At 35.9% G+C, this 19,095-nt stretch overlaps 2 protein-coding genes across 6 annotated transcripts; both read left to right on the forward strand.

The window, feature by feature from the left end:
- The first annotated feature begins 3,135 nt into the window (after nucleotides 1-3,135).
- On the forward strand, nucleotides 3,136-13,254 carry LOC108768952 (ankyrin repeat and protein kinase domain-containing protein 1). Of its 5 annotated transcripts, none has more exons than XM_018519675.1 (7): nucleotides 3,137-3,205; nucleotides 5,704-5,756; nucleotides 6,350-6,693; nucleotides 7,206-7,446; nucleotides 10,393-10,636; nucleotides 11,526-12,151; nucleotides 12,353-13,254. In XM_018519675.1, exons 3-6 carry the CDS (start codon nucleotides 6,350-6,352, stop codon nucleotides 12,077-12,079), a joined length of 1,383 nt encoding a protein of 460 aa, XP_018375177.1. In that variant the 5' UTR covers nucleotides 3,137-3,205; nucleotides 5,704-5,756; the 3' UTR covers nucleotides 12,080-12,151; nucleotides 12,353-13,254. The 5 variants fall into 5 exon arrangements, with proteins under 5 accessions (XP_018375176.1, XP_018375177.1, XP_018375173.1 ...); XM_018519671.1 differs by lacking the exon at nucleotides 3,137-3,205 and adding an exon at nucleotides 4,726-5,308; XM_018519672.1 differs by lacking the exon at nucleotides 3,137-3,205 and adding an exon at nucleotides 4,727-5,278.
- A 2,752-nt stretch (nucleotides 13,255-16,006) lies between these two features.
- On the forward strand, nucleotides 16,007-18,792 carry ND-49 (NADH dehydrogenase (ubiquinone) 49 kDa subunit). The gene is made up of 4 exons (XM_018519264.1): nucleotides 16,007-16,122; nucleotides 16,245-16,678; nucleotides 17,180-17,651; nucleotides 18,178-18,792. The coding sequence occupies exons 1-4, from the start codon at nucleotides 16,022-16,024 to the stop codon at nucleotides 18,581-18,583; spliced, it is 1,413 nt and encodes a 470-aa protein (XP_018374766.1). The 5' UTR covers nucleotides 16,007-16,021; the 3' UTR covers nucleotides 18,584-18,792.
- The last annotated feature ends 303 nt before the right edge of the window (nucleotides 18,793-19,095 follow it).

A 19,095-nucleotide genomic window follows, 5' to 3' on the forward strand; every position in this document is an offset into this window, starting at 1 on the left:
TATACATTTCCCTAATATTACTACTCTGAGTCATTAGTCCCGTTCTTTCTTATGAGGATCCCACACGCGCATGGAAGTCTTTGGTTTCATTTTCTCGTATCCCTTTCTCCACAATCTGACCTACCTATTTTCTGGATAATGTTTCTTTACTGCTTATATTTTCCTAATGTCTAGCTAATTTAAACGGGCGCTGCAATACGTATTTGTTCATCTAAAAGAGATCGCATGTTTCTTCATTCATTTTTTCTTTTGTTTTCTCATTTGATTATTACGTATTTCATTTCGCGTTTTTTACATAATTTTTTCTATCATATTTTTTTTATGTATCTCATTTGCATTTCTAGAAAAATACGCGTATACATTTCCCAAATATTACTACTCAGAGTCATTAGTCCCTTTCTTTCTTATGCGGATCCCACACACGCATGGAAGTCTTTGGTTTCATTTTCTCGTATCCCTTTCTCCACAATCTGACCTATCTATTTTCCGTATAATGTTTCTTTACTGCTTATATTTTCCTAATGTCTAGCTAATTTAAACGGGCGCTGTAATACGTATTTGTTCATCTAAAAGAGATCGCATGTTTCTTCATTCATTTTTTCTTTTGTTTTCTCATTTGATTATTACGTATATCATTTCGCGTTTATTACATAATTTTTTCTATCATATTTTTTTTATGTATCTCATTTGCATTTCTAGAAAAATACGCGTATACATTTCCCAAATATTACTACTCAGAGTCATTAGTCCCGTTCTTTCTTATGCGGATCCCACACGCGCATGGAAGTCTTTGGTTTCATTTTCTCGTATCCCTTTCTCCACAATCTGACCTATCTATTTTCCGGATAATGTTTATTTACTGCTTACATTTTCCTAATGTCTAGCTAATTTAAACGGGCGCTGTAATACGTATTTGTTCATCTAAAAGAGATCGCATGTTTCTTCATTCATTTTTTCTTTTTTTTTCTCATTTGATTATTACGTATATCATTTCGCGTTTTTTATATAATTTTTTCTATCATAATTTTTTTATGTATCTTATTTGCATTTCTAGAAAAATACACGTATACATTTCCCTAATATTACGACTCAGAGTCATTAGTCCCTTTCTTTTTATGCGGATCCCACACGCGCATGGAAGTCTTTGGTTTCATTTTCTCGTATCCTTTTCTCCACAATCTGACCTATCTATTTTCCGGATAATGTTTATTTACTGCTTATATTTTCCTAATGTCTAGCTAATTTAATCGGGCGCTGCAATACCTATTTGATGATCTAAAAGAGATCGCATGTTTCTTCATTCATTTTTTCTTTTTTTTTCTCATTTGATTATTACGTATATCATTTCGCGTTTATTACATAATTTTTTCTATCATATTTTTTTTATGTATCTCATTTGCATTTCTAGGAAAATACACGTATATATTTCCCTAATATTACTACTCAGAGTCATTACTCCGTTTCTTTTTATGCGGATCCCACACGCGCATGTAAGTCTTTGGTTTCATTTTCTCGTATCCCTTTCTCCACAATCTGACCTGTCTATTTTCCGGATAATGTTTATTTACTGCTTACATTTTCCTAATGTCTAGCTAATTTAATCGGGCGCTGCAATACCTATTTGATGATCTAAAAGAGATCGCATGTTTCTTCATTCATTTTTTCTTTTTTTGTCTCATTTGATTATTACGTATATCATTTCGCGTTTTTAATATAATTTTTTCTATCATATTTTTTTATGTATCTCATTTGCATTTCTAGAATAATACACGCATACATTTCCCCAATATTACTACTCAGAGTCATTAGTCCCGTTCTTTCTTATGCGGATCTCACACGCGCATGGAAGTCTTTCGTTTCATTTTCTCGTATCCCTTTCTTCACAATCTGACCTATCTATTTTCTGGAAAATGTTTCTTTACTGCTTATATTTTCCTAGTGTCTAGCTAATTTAAACGGGCGCTGTAATACGTATTTCATCTAAAAGAGATCGCATGTCTGTTCATTCATTTTTTCTTTTGTTTGGATTTTTTTCCAATTTTCTGGACTGTTTAATACATGTGAATTCTAAAATATTCTAAGATTTCTTATTCTATAATTTCTCTGTGATGAAATTTTACAAAATTTAGAAAGGTGTATAAGGTACTTTCTCAAAAATTATTAAATGGGATATCTTAAAAATCTTGTAGAATATTTCCCGAATTCACGTATATAAAAAAATTTTTTTTTAGATTCAAGCTTTCTCAGTGTTTCTAAAAAGTGTTCTAATTTGTACTAAAATTTTGAAAAAAATTTTTCCAAAATATTAGTACCTTTTCTCCGAAATTTTTTGTCAGATTTCGAAAATGCGTTTTTTAGGATTATCCGTAGCCCCGACTGCGACTCAAGATATTCGAAGAAAAATAAATTATTCATTATTTGCATCGGGAATTATTTACATACAAAAATTAAATAATTATTAACCATTTGATTTTAATAGTAATATAATAATCTCGTTATCACTATTTTTGTTACATTTGTTCAAAATTTCAGCCATTTATAGCACATTTACGTTGCAGTGTTACTGCTATTGTTTCTGTAAACAAATTCCTCCGACGGCGCCAATCATACATGGTGTTCTTTAAATACCAATTTCAATTTCATTGGCAGGCACAATACATTTCGCTCAATAAAATACAATGTTTCCTTTTTTTTCAAGTGTACGTAATGATAATATAGTTTTTTAAACATTAAGTTCGTCTAATGCGCTTCCTTATATCTGTTATGATTATTTTGAGACTTTGTAACACACAATGTCAGTATATTATCACGTGTTATCACTACGGTTTTGGCAAATACATTTGTATTTACCGTGCAGATAGATCGCAAAATATTTTCAAAACAAGAGCACGTGAGCGAGAGGGGGCCATCCCTGAAGTCTCTCTTAACAACGAAGACGATGACGTTCGCGGTTCAGAAGAAAAAGCGCGCGCGAAGAAAAAGGTAGCTACGAAGGTGGACACGCGTCTACGCGCTAAAAGACAAAAATTGCGTAGCAGCCAAAAGACACATGCGCGAAGACTTCTGAGTGCGTACCTCTTTGTGTTATTTTCGGGCAGCGAGTCGCGCCGCTTCGTGAGGCTTTAAATAGGACCGGGTTGTCCGACGAAGAAGGCAGTTCTCGTGACACCGTTCCTACATGCTGGAGCATCGCACCATCTTTGCCGTGAGTAAACAATAAACGCAGTAACCTCAAGTTCACGATGTGAATTGGGTGGACGAGAGATCGTTATCGTCGATCCGATCACCGATACCGGATGTTGCGAATGTCGCGATCAGTTCGACCATCTGAGACCCAAGGAACACATCAAATCAAGAGAAATTCAAAATGACTTTATTTTGACGTTATGAAAGTCGAAATGATGATTTTTTTAAACAAAATTTGACTGTTTACTGACGTTAAGAATCAAAATAAAAATCATTTTGATTTTTTCTTGACTTTGTATTCTTTGGGGATGTTAAAATGATAAATCGGATAGGATTTTTCCTGGATATGGTAAAAATTTCGATTGATGCAAGATCAAAAGTAAATTGCTAAAAAATTTCAATGTAAACTGGATATTACGACTAATTTTTTGAACAGTTATCTTTTTTCGGAAACTATCTATTCTAAAAAATTTGAAGTATAAGCTTGACAATTAGTCCTCTTTGTCTTTCTATTGTTTAAATTTCTTTTCTCTGAAAGTCAACCTATGGATAAAAAAATATGACATCGTCTACTAAATCGGATTAGGAGGTCGGAGTAAAATATATATTGAGATGGCAACTAAAATTTTTTAATTATTAGGTTATCTATTAACAAGTTTTATCATATACGTAATATTTAACGTTTTAAAGAGTTACACTATATAGAATAATTTAAATAATTACACTAATAACTTGATAAGATTACTCTAATCGAGCAAACAATTATTTTATAATTTAATATTGCATTGCTATTAGGAATCGATATATTTAATACTTTATACTTTTCCTGCTCGGCAATTTGCGATTTTACAACGAAAGTCTCAATCAGGTTCGACAGGTGTCAAACCGTAATATACGGAGCATATTACTTTCACTCGAAGTATAACACCTAATTGCGCGGTACTGTCAAGATCTTGCATCAATTCGGACTAAATGTTTACGATAGTCGGATGTACGCGGCGAAAATTGGCAGTGAATATCGACTCTTTTGCGTCGTTACCGCGCTCGTCGGATCAATCTTGATCTTACGAGAAAACTAAGAATACGTCGTGTGATACATGATTATTACTCTTTTGCCAATTTTAACGATCCAAGAGTGAAGAATCATGCCTTACATGAATTTATAGGTTTTGTTATCATAATAACATCAGTTTTTTGTGTTTTTTTTTTAGAATTAACTTGTTCAAATTAATAATTAGAATTTTAATTTTAAATATAATTTTATGATAGGATTTAATGATCACAAATTGAAGGGTTTAATGTAACAGTGATCTAAAGCTCGGTTGCGCAGACGATCTTAATTAAGATCTAGCCTGATGACATCCTTCTTGATGTTAGAATCCGTCGTGTCTTACGTGAATTTACAGGAGATTTTGTTATCATAATAACTTCGGTTCGCGCATTATTTTTTTAGAATTAACTTGTTTGAATTAATAATTATAACTATAACTTTTTACATAAAATTTTATGTAACTAGACGAAGACATCCTTCTTGATGTTAGAATCTAATTAAAATACAGACTTAGAAAAAGAAAATTTTCAACTATAAATTTAAGCTACTTCATTGAGAGAAATCAACTTTAAAGTTGTCGAAAGTGAATTTGCGCTTTTCTGAAGACTTGACAGGGTAAACCGTGAAATTGTACATTTCTCTTTTCGAGTTCGAAAAAATCGCTCAGGCCATCGTTACCCTGAATATCGCGATTGTTCGCGTAACAAAGAGACAAGTGGCTGTGAAGTGCAGCGCGTAGCGCGCCAGATGTTCGCGGAGGCGCAGACTGCGTGATTTTCAATTGACGACGCCACGGGACTTCCGGCATCATCGCCAAAATTGCGCCGAACTCTTGGCAGAGTTTCTAGTGCTCGTGACGCGCGTCAGCGAAGTTCCCCGCAGCGAGAACAGCGATTGCATTACTCACCTATCGTTAGCCAAATCGTGTCTCGCGGAGATCGTTGCAGGATCGACTGTCGGAGAAAAATCTTCGCGTGGCTGCGTTTCACGGTGATATTGCGTTACCAGCGATGTCCGGAACCTGGAATCGAGGTCTTTTCTGTACTGTATCCCCGAAGATGCCTTTCTGTCGTAATATGGAATTTGTATAACATACATTTTATAATACGATTTATTCTGTGAAATTTATTATAATTTATATTCACCAACATTTTTATTTCTTTCCAATTTAATTGTATTTGTGATTTTATATTTTTGTTATATAAGTTCTACGATTTGCGGTAGAAAAGATTGTAAAATTAGGAATACGATAGAAAAGGAATATATTTTTTATACGTGGAATCTCGTTTAAAAAATTAATTCCGTCCACTGTTATTAATTAATATAATTAACACGGTTCATTATTTTTTCTCATTAATTAATTATTAAAACAAGAATTACGACATTCAAATATTTTTCTAACATTGTAATAATGTGGATTACGATGAGTCGACTTTTATTAATCTCCCTATCTTCTTGTATTGCAGATTTGTCGGATTTCCGTGCTCGTCGTGTAAGGCAAATCAGACTCGATAATAAAGTGCGTATCAAAGTGCGTTAGATACATGTTAATATATAGTGCATGTCGTGCACGTGTATTGTCCTCATTATCTTCAAGCACCCAAAGAGCACACAGAAATCAACAAAAATTCAAGATGACTTTATCTTGATAAGAATTTTCCTAACATCAATAAAGAGAGACAAATTTTGTAAAAAAAATCATCATTTTGACTTTCATGACGTCAAAATAAAGTTATTTTGATTTTTTCTTAGTGTGTTCCTTGGGCAGAATAAGTTACGATAATGCAGTCAAAATGACATTAAAAGAGGTTAATGATTTGTATTCAACTTGAGTCCTGTCTTTGCAGCCTCGCGAAAGATTTTTTCAATTTTTTTCCGCGAGGAACTCAATTTTATATTAGAAACAACAAATTCGAGGATCAAATTTCTTCAACGTTAACAACGTTATATGTATCGATAGACTACCTCGATAAACTGTCTCGCTATAAATCCTCGGTGATTTCTGCCAATGTGCGATATGATGCACGCGTTACGCAATCCTTCTATCCCCCTGTCTTTCTTTCTCTCAGCACGCTTCTCTATCTCTGTATCTTTTCGTGTTACGCCACGTAGATGCCGACCGAGTGCATCGCCAACCCGTTGCAACGGGAGCTGGCCGACTCGATAATACGTCTACAGCCGCTCGACGAGATCCGCATCCTCCTCGCATGCGGTGCTAAACCGAACGAGCCGGTGACCCAGGGCCTCAGGCCCCTGCACTATGCCGTGTGGCAGCGGTACACCGAGGCCGCTCAGCTGTTGCTGGTGCGCGGTGCCGACATCAACGCAACCGACGAGTGCGGCTACTCGGCCCTGCATCTCGCCGCCGAGCACGGCTACCTGGATCTGGTGAAGTTGCTGCTCAAGTATGGCGCCAAGGTGGACCACCAGCAGGATACGGGGGAACTTTTTCCCAGGTGCGACTTTTACGTTGACTGCCACTTTGATCACTGGTGACCATCGAAACCTTTTAAAATGCTTGCGAAAGATAAATATGGCGTAATCTAAAATTTTAATTTTATTTAAATATGATTTGCATGTGATTTTATACAAGATTTTAAATGACATAAATAGTTGGAGAATAGTGTAAAATAAAAAGTATGTCATTTAACAATTAATAATTTTTATTTTTAATTATATTATATTATTTTGTATAATATATTTACGAAAATTTTACTGCGATGAAACTCCCTAAGGAACACATAAAGTCTATAAAAAATCAAAATGTCTTTATTTTTGTTCCTAACATCAATAAACAGTTAAATTTTGCAACAAAAAATCATTATTTTAATTTTCATGACGTCAAAATAAAATTATTTTGATTTTCTCTTAGCTTGGTGTGTTCCTTGAGTCGTCGAGCGACATGTTAATCTTTATTAGCTATGCGTTACTTTGTCAATATGCTGTATTCTCGCGATTATGCATTTAGGACTATGTTGTGCGACGAGCCATTGCGTCTGGCTCTGCGAAACCGCCACGTTGAGGTTGCGAGGATCCTGCTTGAAGCCGGCGCTAATCCAAACAAGAGATATTTTTTCGGCTCCGAGATTAACCTGGTGTCGCCCTTGGATCTGGAGTGTATGGAGCTGCTGTTAGCCTTCGGTGCTCATCCGAACACGCGGGATCGTGCCGGACTGACGCCTCTCATGAAGGCTGCCAGACTGCCGCAGGTAAACAATCGGCAAGATAGAAGACTTGCAACTCGAGGTCGTGTTTCTCGCGAAATCAGTTCAAAGTCACTTAGAAGTCATTTTAAAGAGAAAGGTCACTATCTAAAAACGTTTTATTTTCTTTTTTCTCAAACCTTCTCTAAGGGTGCTTTTTAACAAGATAACTGTGCTATAGTCGAGAATGGATTGAAATGAATTTAAATTTTCAGAAATATACACATTCGCAATTGTTAAAACGAATCCCATTTAATCTGGAATACATTTTTATTCATTTATTGCATGAAGTACATTTCTATGCCTTTCAATGTAAAAATAATATCAGTTTTTTCTGCGCATCGTGAATACTGCTCAATTCCAAATTTTGAATAGAAAATGCAGTTTTTCAATCCAATTTCATCCAATTGAATCTAATCGAATCCAATTGAATCCAAAAAAGTGTTCGTTATTTAAAATACGCATTTGAATAGGTAGAATTTTAATCCATTTTAATTAATTCTTGTTTACTACATGGGTGTACTTTATATGACTTAGGTATATAATAAAGTGTTACGAGTTTCGTTGATTGTGAATTCAACATTGAAAAATAGTGATCATATTCGAAATAGGAAAAGCAATTAAGAGTAAGAAACTGATAAGAAAGTATTAATTTTATGATTTATTAGTAATTTCGTAGACATGTACATTATATTTAAAGCTCAATAATACTCAATTTTTATTTAAAACTAATTTTTATATTATCGCTCGAGTTTCGATCATCAATAGAGATGATAACTGTAGAATACAATTGTAATTTTGCAGCAATATGTAAGACATAGCATTACAAGTATGCATGAAGCACATTTTTATGCCTTTCAATGTAAAAAAATATCAGATTTTTCTGTGCATCGTGAAAATACTGCTCAATTCAAAATTTTACTTAAAGCATAAAGCACAGGTTCGTGGCGCGATGTGGCCGGATCGCGATGCTCGGGAATCGGATGCGGCTACAGGCGGCGCTAATTCGTCGAGGACGGTCGAGCGGTTCTAATTCGCGAAACGCGGTCTCACGGTGGGCGCGCGATATACGATTCAGAATACGAGCGTGTGGAATAACTACTCACGTTCAGCACTCAGGCTACGGTCCACTTAGCGCTTCAAACGCTACAGAGCTTGTAGCCCTAACATGACTGATCCATTTGACGCTTCAGAACGTTCCCAGCAACTCTGATTACATCATCAATACGTCATCGTTTTTGATCCCGCTTCGCTCCAACTGCTTCATCACCTCGAGAAGACCAATCGGAGCGTAGCATTCAGAACATTTGGAAGAAACAAATGGACTATAGCCTGAGTCTGCTAATGCGACCAATGTAAGGCCGTAATCACACTACATGTCGGTTACGGTTGCTGGTTATCGGTTCTAGCCAATCATGATACAGCGAATGCAGGTTAGTTGCAACATGATTGGTGAAAATAGAACCGACAACCAGCAATCATAACCGGCAACCTGTAGTGTGATTACGGCCTAACGCGGATACACGGGCGTGCAGGTTGCAGGGTGCAATAGCTAATCTACTCCTGCGCTAAGAATACACGACAATGGCTACCGAGGATCACCTTGATAGAGGCGGAGAACACTCCATCCCTCTTTTCTTGCCGAAGCCGAAAAATAAGCTACGATAACCGAGAACGCTCAATCGAGGCAGAGAATACTCTATCCCGTTTTTCTCTCCGGTACAGGAAAACGAGTCAGGTTGGCTCTCCAACTGTTGAGAACATTCAGCGGAGACAGAGTATGCTCTACCCTTTTCTCGCTATTCACTATCGATAGGATCTGAATCAGATTTTCGGAGATTCGGAGTGCTCTGGAAAAGGATCTGGGTCGGAGTAGACTTTTTTTTACCACGCGATCGTGTCTTTTATTTTTCGGCGTCGAGTTACGTCGTTATTTTCCGATTTTTCCTGACAGCCAGGTTTGTCTCACGACGGATGAACCGATTTTCGCGCGGTAGTATGCTCGGCGATATTCGACGCGATTCGGATATTTTCGGAGCGGCGTTCGTTACGAGCTTTCTATATGGAATCGGCTGATAAGCTGGCATTTGGCAACAATGGAGGGTATCGTTACAGTAGTTATCGTTTTTATTTATGTTTACAAATAGAGGACATCTGCTGCTGGCGTGTTACAACTGTTACATTGGCCGAGTTCAAGATGGCAAAGCGGCTAGGCATGCTTACCGAGAGGTTGTATATGATTGGTTGGACTATAAGTAACAACCAATTATGTTCATTTGCTCGGCGAGCAGGCTAGCTTTGACAATTTGAACGCGTCCATTAGCTTCGGAAATATCGTGCCTAGCATTCTTCGTTTTGATAGCGATTCAATTTACGATGGCTCCATATACGCCTAACGAAATTGTCGATATGCTTCTGATATTGGGAAAATGTGAGCGTAATTACATGAAAACTGCACAGTTGTATCGTGAGAAATTGCCAGATCGCCGACATCCGAGTGACATAGAAATTCGAAATTGTGAATTTAATGCTCGGCAAGGATATTTTGATCAAGATCAACGTAAGTTGCCCTCAAGAGAGATTCTCTCTTACAAGATTCTCTCTCGATTACTTAATTAAATTTATTCTTATATCGGTCCAATTTCGAATTATAATTATGGTAATTGTTTAGAAGAACTGCTTCATATTTTTAATATTTACAATGAAGTGCAATGAAGATTTAACTATCCTTAATTTATGATTTAATGTAACTACAAACAACAAATAGATCATATTAAATGCTATGCCATATTGGGTACAATTACTTTGCTCTCTCTTCGAAACAATGCGTTACTCAAATTTCTTAAAATTCATGACTATAATATGCTCGACATACAGTAACTATAATTACATGTTACGTTTGCATTTTCGCAAACTCACGGAGAGCTGATTTCTCAACCGTGAATGTCGCAGGGGATTTCTTCGGTGCTTCTGCTGCTGAGTTATGGCGCGGATGTGAACGCGACGGCGGATGCCAGGCACGATTACCGGACGGTGCTGCATTACGCGATTCTCGGCGGCGATCCGGCGGTGATCAATCTGTTGCTGAAACAAGGTGCCCGATTGGATCTCGGGCCGGACTACCAGAAACCGACGGCCCTGGATTTGGCCATACTCAAGGGTGACCCGTCGATCGTCGAAATGCTACTCGAAGCGGGTGAGTCGCGGTATCTCGGGCCGATAACGCTGGCATACGGCCGAAATTGCGCGGCATTCGAAGGCCAATCCACGCGCGTCCGGTATTAAATCTATCCGCGTCGTACGACTTTTTTTTCCTCGTGATTGACCAGATAGACCTTGCGGTCGTGTCGGCCAAAAACTGTTCTTGACAACGTTGATTTAATAATGTTCATGTTGGACTATCGCTTTTATTTTCATAAATTTGATTTAGCATTGCACTTGGAAATTATATCTGAATCTATTCATAACTATATTAATTTTATCTAAATATTTCAATGTCCTTACTGAAATCTAAATATACTGACAAATTTAATATTAGTCAATTTAATAAAAAGGGTTATTGAAAGATAGTAATTAATTGCTTATTTTAAATGTTAAATTGTTTCAATACTTTTAATTAGTATTTCAAAATATACACACGATTAGATCACATTCGTGTCCTGAGCGTTTTTTTCATTTGAAATAGTATATATAATACTAGCAGCACCAAGAAATTAGTTATAACAATTATATACAATTTTTGTAATACTGTACCTTACTTTTTATAGATGTCAATTAAAGTATTGTAAGATTCACTTAATAATTTTTGTGTACTTGTAAAAGTGATGAAAATTAATCCGGAATACGAACAGAATGTGTAATGAAGGAAAAATCATCGTGTATAAAAGGATTGATGGTTAAGTATTAGATTTCTGTAAGGGTAGTGATAATAATTTAATCCAGCTTTTATTCTCTATATGTATTGCGTAATCATATTTACGATCTTAAGAAATTCTTTGTTCAATATTGTTTCATTGAATTAATATTGTTTAATCGAATTAAGATCAGATAAAGAAAAAAGAATGTTTTCGTTTGTTATTTTCCAGGCGCGGACGTGAACGCCACTTCTCCGATTATTGGTTCCCCATTACACGTGGCATGCGCGGACAACATCCCGAACCGACTAGAGATCCTATGTATGTTACTGGAACGCGGCGCCGATCCCAACCTGGTGATACGCAGCGACGATGGACCGGCGTTGAGGCCGGTGCTCGCTGAGTACGTCGCTTCTAACGAGAACCCATCGGTGGAGATAGTGGCGTTGCTGCTGAAATACGGTGCCCGAGTAGTGATCAAGACGCAGTTTCGCGATCCACACGGTATCCTCAACTCCTTGCAGAATACAGCCGATAAGCCGCGGTTGCTACGCGCACTGTTGGAAGCGGCGGAGAGCTTTGATCCCTGTATGATACGACGGTCCAGCAGTTTGACGGACGCACAGAAGGCCCTGGTGATGGAGGCGGCTAAAACCCCGCTACCGTTGACCCATCAAGCGAGATTAATAGTCCGCAAACTCTGCGGTACGAAGCTACCAAAAATTGTCAGAAAGCTGCAACTACCGCAGTCATTGCATCGTTACCTCCTTTATGACTACTACTAGCCGAGAGTTAAAGTTCGAGACGTTTGTCGGGAGAGATGATATTATATGTCGAAGTACTTCCTTGGATTTTCGGTAATTGCGAGGTTTTTATATTCTATGTCCGGGCTTGGTGCTCGAAAATAATTTTAAGCAGACTTTAGACGATCAATATTATAATATGTAAAAAAAATTTAGTCTTAATAAATAAAAATTTTTTTTTATTATTTAAAGCTACATGGAAAAGGTATTAGAAAATTTTAATTTAATGCTGACCAGTGCTATTTTCCTTTTCAGAGCTTCAATCTCGTCAAAATTATAGACTTGAGACAAAAAAGATGAGTATTATCTCGTTAGAAGCTACATCGGAATCGATAGCATTGAAGTCAAAATCTATTTTTTAAAGATTGCTGGAGATGCGGAAGATAAAGTATTTGCACAAAGTACTGTGAGTCTATGTCAGTTCAACGAGTACAATAACGAGGTTGTCGAGGCAATGACCTTTTGTTTCTACTTGCAATTAGTATTCTCCTTTTGTACGATGCATAAAAAGTGATATAAGCTTAGATAGTAATACATATATATTTTGCCTGTATGCCTACTGTTATGATTCTAGTCACCAAATGTACGTTTTGTATGTATGTCTTTCTCTCTACTTCCTATTTGGGAAGACCATTCGCGATAGAAGTGATGCAAGACACGTTATTTCCGTTGCTCAAACGCGTGAACGGCCAAGATTCTGCACTGAAAAAAGTCTAGTAATAATCGGTCCTAGATAATAGTTACTAAAGCTTTAGTGAAATAATTTCAGCCAAATGTGTTCAATTAATATAATCAAAATCAAATGTATCTAAATGTGTTTACTTTACCTTTTTAATTATTCCCGAACGATTGATTACTATTATCATGTTTAGCAATATTTTCTAAATATTGCACTAGTACTGCTAAACCAAATACATTTGGTAGCTATTACCAGACTTTTCTTTCAGTGTGCGCTTTTCGCTAATATTCTCGAACATTCTCGCATCGTCAATCTGGAAATTTTACGTAGAGTTACCTCTCGAAGTTATATACAGCGAAGTTATACTCGTCGCCCCGCATAGCTGAAGAGGATTTCTTTCAACGGTCGCGAAGTGATTGACCTTTTTGTATCTTTGCATATACGATGATATATACATTCAATGTACAATAAAGAGAAATATAGGAGAATCAAATTGGAATGTTAATCCACCTGTGCCTGATGAGGGCAGCTGCATGCTCGCAAGAGTTGTGCGATTATATGACCCCGTGACGTGCAGAATGTTGGTGGGTGCAACAATGATCCATACACCATCGCTATCCTCGAAATAGCAGCCTCAATACCGTGACTTACGTCAAACTTTTGGCAGTCGCTTGGCCCGTGAGGAAATTCGAGGTTCCTATACATCTGCGCAAGTACGGGTTTAATGAGTGCGGATGATTCGCGTAAGCGGATGAAAGTCTCTCAATACTTCCTCAGTTTTTAAAATAATAATATTAATGTTAACACATAAGTAGGTATTTAAGATAAATTTGTGTGATAAAATTAATTTAGATAGTAAAATCAAATAAAAATAAAAATCATTACGTTAAATAAAGCCCATGAAAGCCAAAAATAAAAATTATTTAATAAAAGAATAAGACGGATCGAAAAGAAATGTTAAACTAAAAAAGTAAAATTGAGTTCAACATCAATACTAATATAATGCTTTGTTTGCAAATTAGTATGTTGATCGTTTCGAAAAAGATCGGGACAATTTTCATATTCCGTTTCATATTCAATTGCTTATTGTCTTTTGTGTTTCTGCCTGTTTGGCAATTTCTGAAAGACAAGGACATTTCGTCTCAATTGATCGCAATACCTCGACATTATTCATGCAAATTTCCTGTAATTAGTAATTACTGTGATAAAGTTAAAAGAGATTAATTTATAACTAATTGTAATTATATCAAAAATTTTTATAATATGGCTATCGCAGTTATAAATGAATCTCTCTTAACTTTATCACAGTAATGACTAATCAAAGGAAATTTGCATGAATAATGTCGAAGTATTGCGATCAATTAAGACAAAATGTCTTCGTGTCTTTTAGGAATCGCCAAACAGGCAAAAACATAAAAGACAGTAAGTGCAATTATGAAAATTGTCCCGATCTTCTTCGAAACGATCAGCATACTAATTTGCAAACAAAACATTATATTAGTATTGATATTGGAAACTCAATTTTACTTTTTTAGTTTATATATAATCTACATTAGTAAAAACGGACGTTATTCGTCTTTACGACGAGTAAGAGAATATAGGCGTGCTTAAAATTGTATCCTATAAGTAATTCTAAAATAGTGCGTTAACTGACGTACTGTACACCACTGAATCCTCGGAAAGTACGGAAATTCCATGGCGCTTCTCCAAGCTCGGTTTGAAATATTCACGAGAAACGACAAAACGACTGTCTCCGCGATTTCTCGTTTTGCGAACGAGCACCTATTCGCGACGCGGGATTTCAAGTTTAGGCGCAAATAGAAGCAATAGTCAAAGGTCAAGATCCGCGCGCTCGAAACTTAAATGATTCAGATTCGGAGAAGTGAATGCTTAAAACGAGATGTGCGAATTGAGAGAAAGATCATCGCTCTTCTATTTATAGCAAATGAAATATATAAATTATCGATATATGGATATACGAATACAAATGTATAAATTTATGTAATTATACCTGGTAAACAATTTTTCATGCATGAATATATATAAATATGTATAAACATACATAAACACGTATAAATATTCATATATAAACATGTATCATTATATATGAAATATGTCCATATATGTTCGTATACATCTTTTTTTCTTTTGTAAAATTACTTTTTAGTGTAATAGAAATAATGATAGTATAATGTGAAAACGTTAAAAATAATTAAAAAGTTTCGCACTATTTGTTTTAGAAAAAATTAAGTTTGAGAAGAAATGTATATATTTCATATATAATTATACATGTTTATGAATATTTATGGGTGTTTATGTTTAGACGTATTTATACATATTTATGCATGAAAAATTTTTTACCGGGATACAAATATTGTACGTCTGAATTATATATAATTTATATTATAATTTATTTTGTTTAAATTTTATATTATCTTGTATGTTGCTTTTGAAAAATAGTATCGTGATGCGAAATATTGATTTTTAAAAACAATTGATTTGATTACACCTAAAAAAATCCCATTTAATCCTTTACAATCCATTTTTATATTCAAGGTAAAAGAATCACATTATTACGTGATAAAATGCCGAAGGTTTACCCAAGGAACACACCTAGTCGAGAGAAAGTCAAAATGATGATTCTTGTTACAAAATTTGATTGTTTTATAATTGACGTTTTAATAAAGTCATTCTGATTTTTTGTTGACTTTTGTGTGATCCTTGGGTACGGGCAAACCTTTGTATCTTCAATTTTGTATTTAAAATCGTCTTATAAATCTGATCTTAAGATTTCATTCAATTAAATATGGATCCTATACATATATAATAGAATTAAAAAATATTTATTTTTATATTGTTGCACTGTTGACTTTCGTTAAATTTCAAACATATATTTATTTTATTTTAAATACAAGAAATACATCATGTTCAATAATAAAAATTAAAATAGAGCTATATTATCATCATGACATCAAAATGATACAGTGCGAATAACTTCAAAGTGATTATTAAAAGTCATTTTCGATCAGTCATGATTTGTCTTGACATTATTGTGACCTGTTGTTTTGCTTGGAAAACTAATTGTAGTTAAGAGAAATTATATAATAAAATAATTGAATTCTGTTTGATCATAAAGAGGATAAAGAGTGATTGACAAAATCAAACCTTATACCGACTGAGCCGCCGCTGTCGCATTGATCGCATTGACGTGATGTGAGATGTGAGCAGTGAGCAATGTGAGCATCATGGCAGCCAGAGTGTTGGGTTCGATCTTGCGTAAAAACGCAGGATTTTTCGGCACTGGCAGGTTGCTGGCGCCGAATAATGCACCAGCAATCACTAATGTGTAAGTAAAATTAATTGCGCTTAAACGTAGCTGTGTTATTAATCGCGTATGTGCGTTATATAACGATATAACCTGTTCGCCATACGACGTGATGGACTCTATTTACAATACATGTTTTGCAGCCAACATCGTAATGGTCATCAATGGAACCCGGACGCGGAGTTCTTCCGGCAGTTCGACTCACCGATTTTGTACACCACGGAGAAGATCGATTGGACACCGCCGGATAGTGTGTCCGTCTTGTCTGATCCTTCCCTGGCGGAACAAACTATACAAAATTTGAAGATTAACTTTGGCCCGCAACATCCAGCTGCTCACGGTGTCCTCCGGCTGATCCTGGAGTTAGACGGCGAAGTCGTGGTCAGTGCCGATCCACATATTGGTCTCCTGCACCGCGGCACAGAGAAATTGATCGAATATAAGACCTACATGCAGGCATTACCTTACTTCGATCGCTTGGACTATGTCTCTATGATGTGCAACGAGCAGTGCTTCTCCTTGGCAATTGAGAAACTGCTGAATATAGACGTGCCTCTGCGCGCAAAGTATATTCGAGGTAAAAGCAATGCGTAATCTTGTTCTATTGGAATAACATGAAATCTGTTTTTATTCTTCTGTTAGAACTGTTTCTTGCTTTCACCAAGAGTATCAAACACATCTATTTTACTTTAAACTTTTTAAAGTCTATACTAGTTATTTACAGAAAATAGATTTGTGGAATTTGTTGGAATAAATATATTTTTTTATGAAAAATTTAAATAGTAAAAAGACTTAAATGATTTCAAAATTAAAACAATAAAATGTAAGGGTAGGAGTCGAGCAAGGTCTTTAATGGTGAATTATTAAAAAAAATAAGCAAATTCTAACAAATGTTTCAATCCTAATCAGGACATTTGCAATGTTAATGTAACTTACAATTTAAAATTTAACTAGTACGCGTAATATAATTGTCATCACTATAATTAATAATTTGTGATTTAAAACTGAGTCTGATTTATATTTTTACGAACCTGTGATTCAAGGGCTCTCCAAGTCTGATAGAATTTTTTGCCTGCAGTTCTTTTTGGGGAGATTACGAGGATTCTGAACCATATTATGGGCGTTGGAACGCACGCATTGGATGTCGGTGCTCTTACACCCTTCTTCTGGCTATTCGAGGAGCGAGAGAAGATGATGGAGTTTTATGAGCGTGTGAGTGGCGCCCGTATGCATGCAGCTTACATACGGCCTGGTGGTGTCTCCTTGGATCTACCGTTAGGTCTGATGGATGACATATACGATTGGGCTTCCAAGTACTCTGCACGATTGGACGAGATAGAAGATCTGTTGACAGATAACAGAATCTGGCGACAGCGCACAATCAATATCGGTACTGTGACTGCAGAGGACGCGCTAAATTGGGGCTTTAGCGGTGTAATGTTACGAGGCTCTGGATTAAAATGGGATCTGAGGAAAGTTGCACCTTACGACGCTTACCACTTAGTAGATTTCGACATTCCGATTGGCTCAAAAGGCGATTGCTATGACAGGTAGGTCTAGACGAGAATTGAATTATATAGTTAAAAAAAGGTATTAAAATGTATAGGAAAACAAGATTACTAATATCTGTTTCTACCAATGTAGATTAACTTTAATTCAGTTTGATTTACTTTTTACCTTTTTTTAATTTTAAGAGACCTATTCTATAACTCTTAACGACTGTAACGATATCGTTACATTATTGTTGTGCAACTGTTTTATTATATACAAAATCTACTAGCAATGACAATTTAATAATATCATTACAGTCGTTAAAAATTACAGAATAGTTCCCTAAGAATTAGAAAAAAAATAACAAGCTTTAAACAAGTGATCAAAATTAGAAATCAAAAGAAAAAAATTTGGGTATTCTAACTGAATATAGATAGTGTTATACTTAATGTATCATTCTATATCAGTAATAATACACAAAAGAGTTATCTAAAAATCTAAATGAATGAAAAATGGCATTGTACAATATATGTAACTCTTAAATATTATTTATAACATATTTGGCACGATTCCCCTTGTTTTCAGATATCTATGTCGTGTCGAGGAGATGCGACAGTCGTTGCGTATCATCCACCAGTGCTTGAATCAGATGCCAGAGGGAGAAGTACGATGCGATGACGCCAAGATTGTGCCACCGCGGCGGGAGGAGATGAAGAGCAGCATGGAGGCGCTTATCCATCACTTCAAATTGTTCACCCAAGGTTTCCAAGTGCCACCGGGAGCGACGTACACCGCCATCGAGGCACCGAAGGGCGAGTTCGGCGTTTACCTCGTTAGCGATGGCAGCAGCAAACCGTATCGGTGCAAGATCAAAGCGCCAGGCTTCGCTCATTTAGCGTGTCTACAGCACATCGGACCCAAGCACTTCCTCGCCGACATAGTCGCTATCATTGGCACGCTGGATGTTGTATTCGGCGAGATTGATAGATAATTTCCTAACAATCGATAATTTGTATAGCGTAGAAGTATAAATTAAAATAAGTTATGTAAAAACCTTTGCATATATATATGTGTTACAATAGGGATTTACATATATTATATATAGGTATTTAAGAAGTCGATATATTTGCATGTTATACGCGTCCATTCGTGTAGTATCGCGCGTATAATATGACTATGCGATGAGTATAAATAAATATTGTATATAAATAAATGTCTCGTTGCATGTAATAAAAAGATGTGATGAATATAATTATTTATGTCGAATGATGTACTCGCGAATTCTGAATATATAAAATGCTAATGTTACACCTTAAAACATCAGCTACTTAATCCCTAAAGATTGTATGAATTCATGCACAGATAAGAACACACAGAACCGAGTTTCTTTTATTCTAAGTTATTTTCTTCTAATTAAAACATTGTAACAACTTGCCGCATTATATCGCAGTACACGATGCATTCTCTGAGTCCATGAAAAATTCGCAATTCTTCCGCACGCAA

This window comes from Trachymyrmex cornetzi, unplaced genomic scaffold, assembly GCF_001594075.2.
Source record: "Trachymyrmex cornetzi isolate Tcor2-1 unplaced genomic scaffold, Tcor1.1 scaffold83, whole genome shotgun sequence".
NCBI classification, from domain to species: Eukaryota; Metazoa; Arthropoda; class Insecta; order Hymenoptera; family Formicidae; genus Trachymyrmex; species Trachymyrmex cornetzi.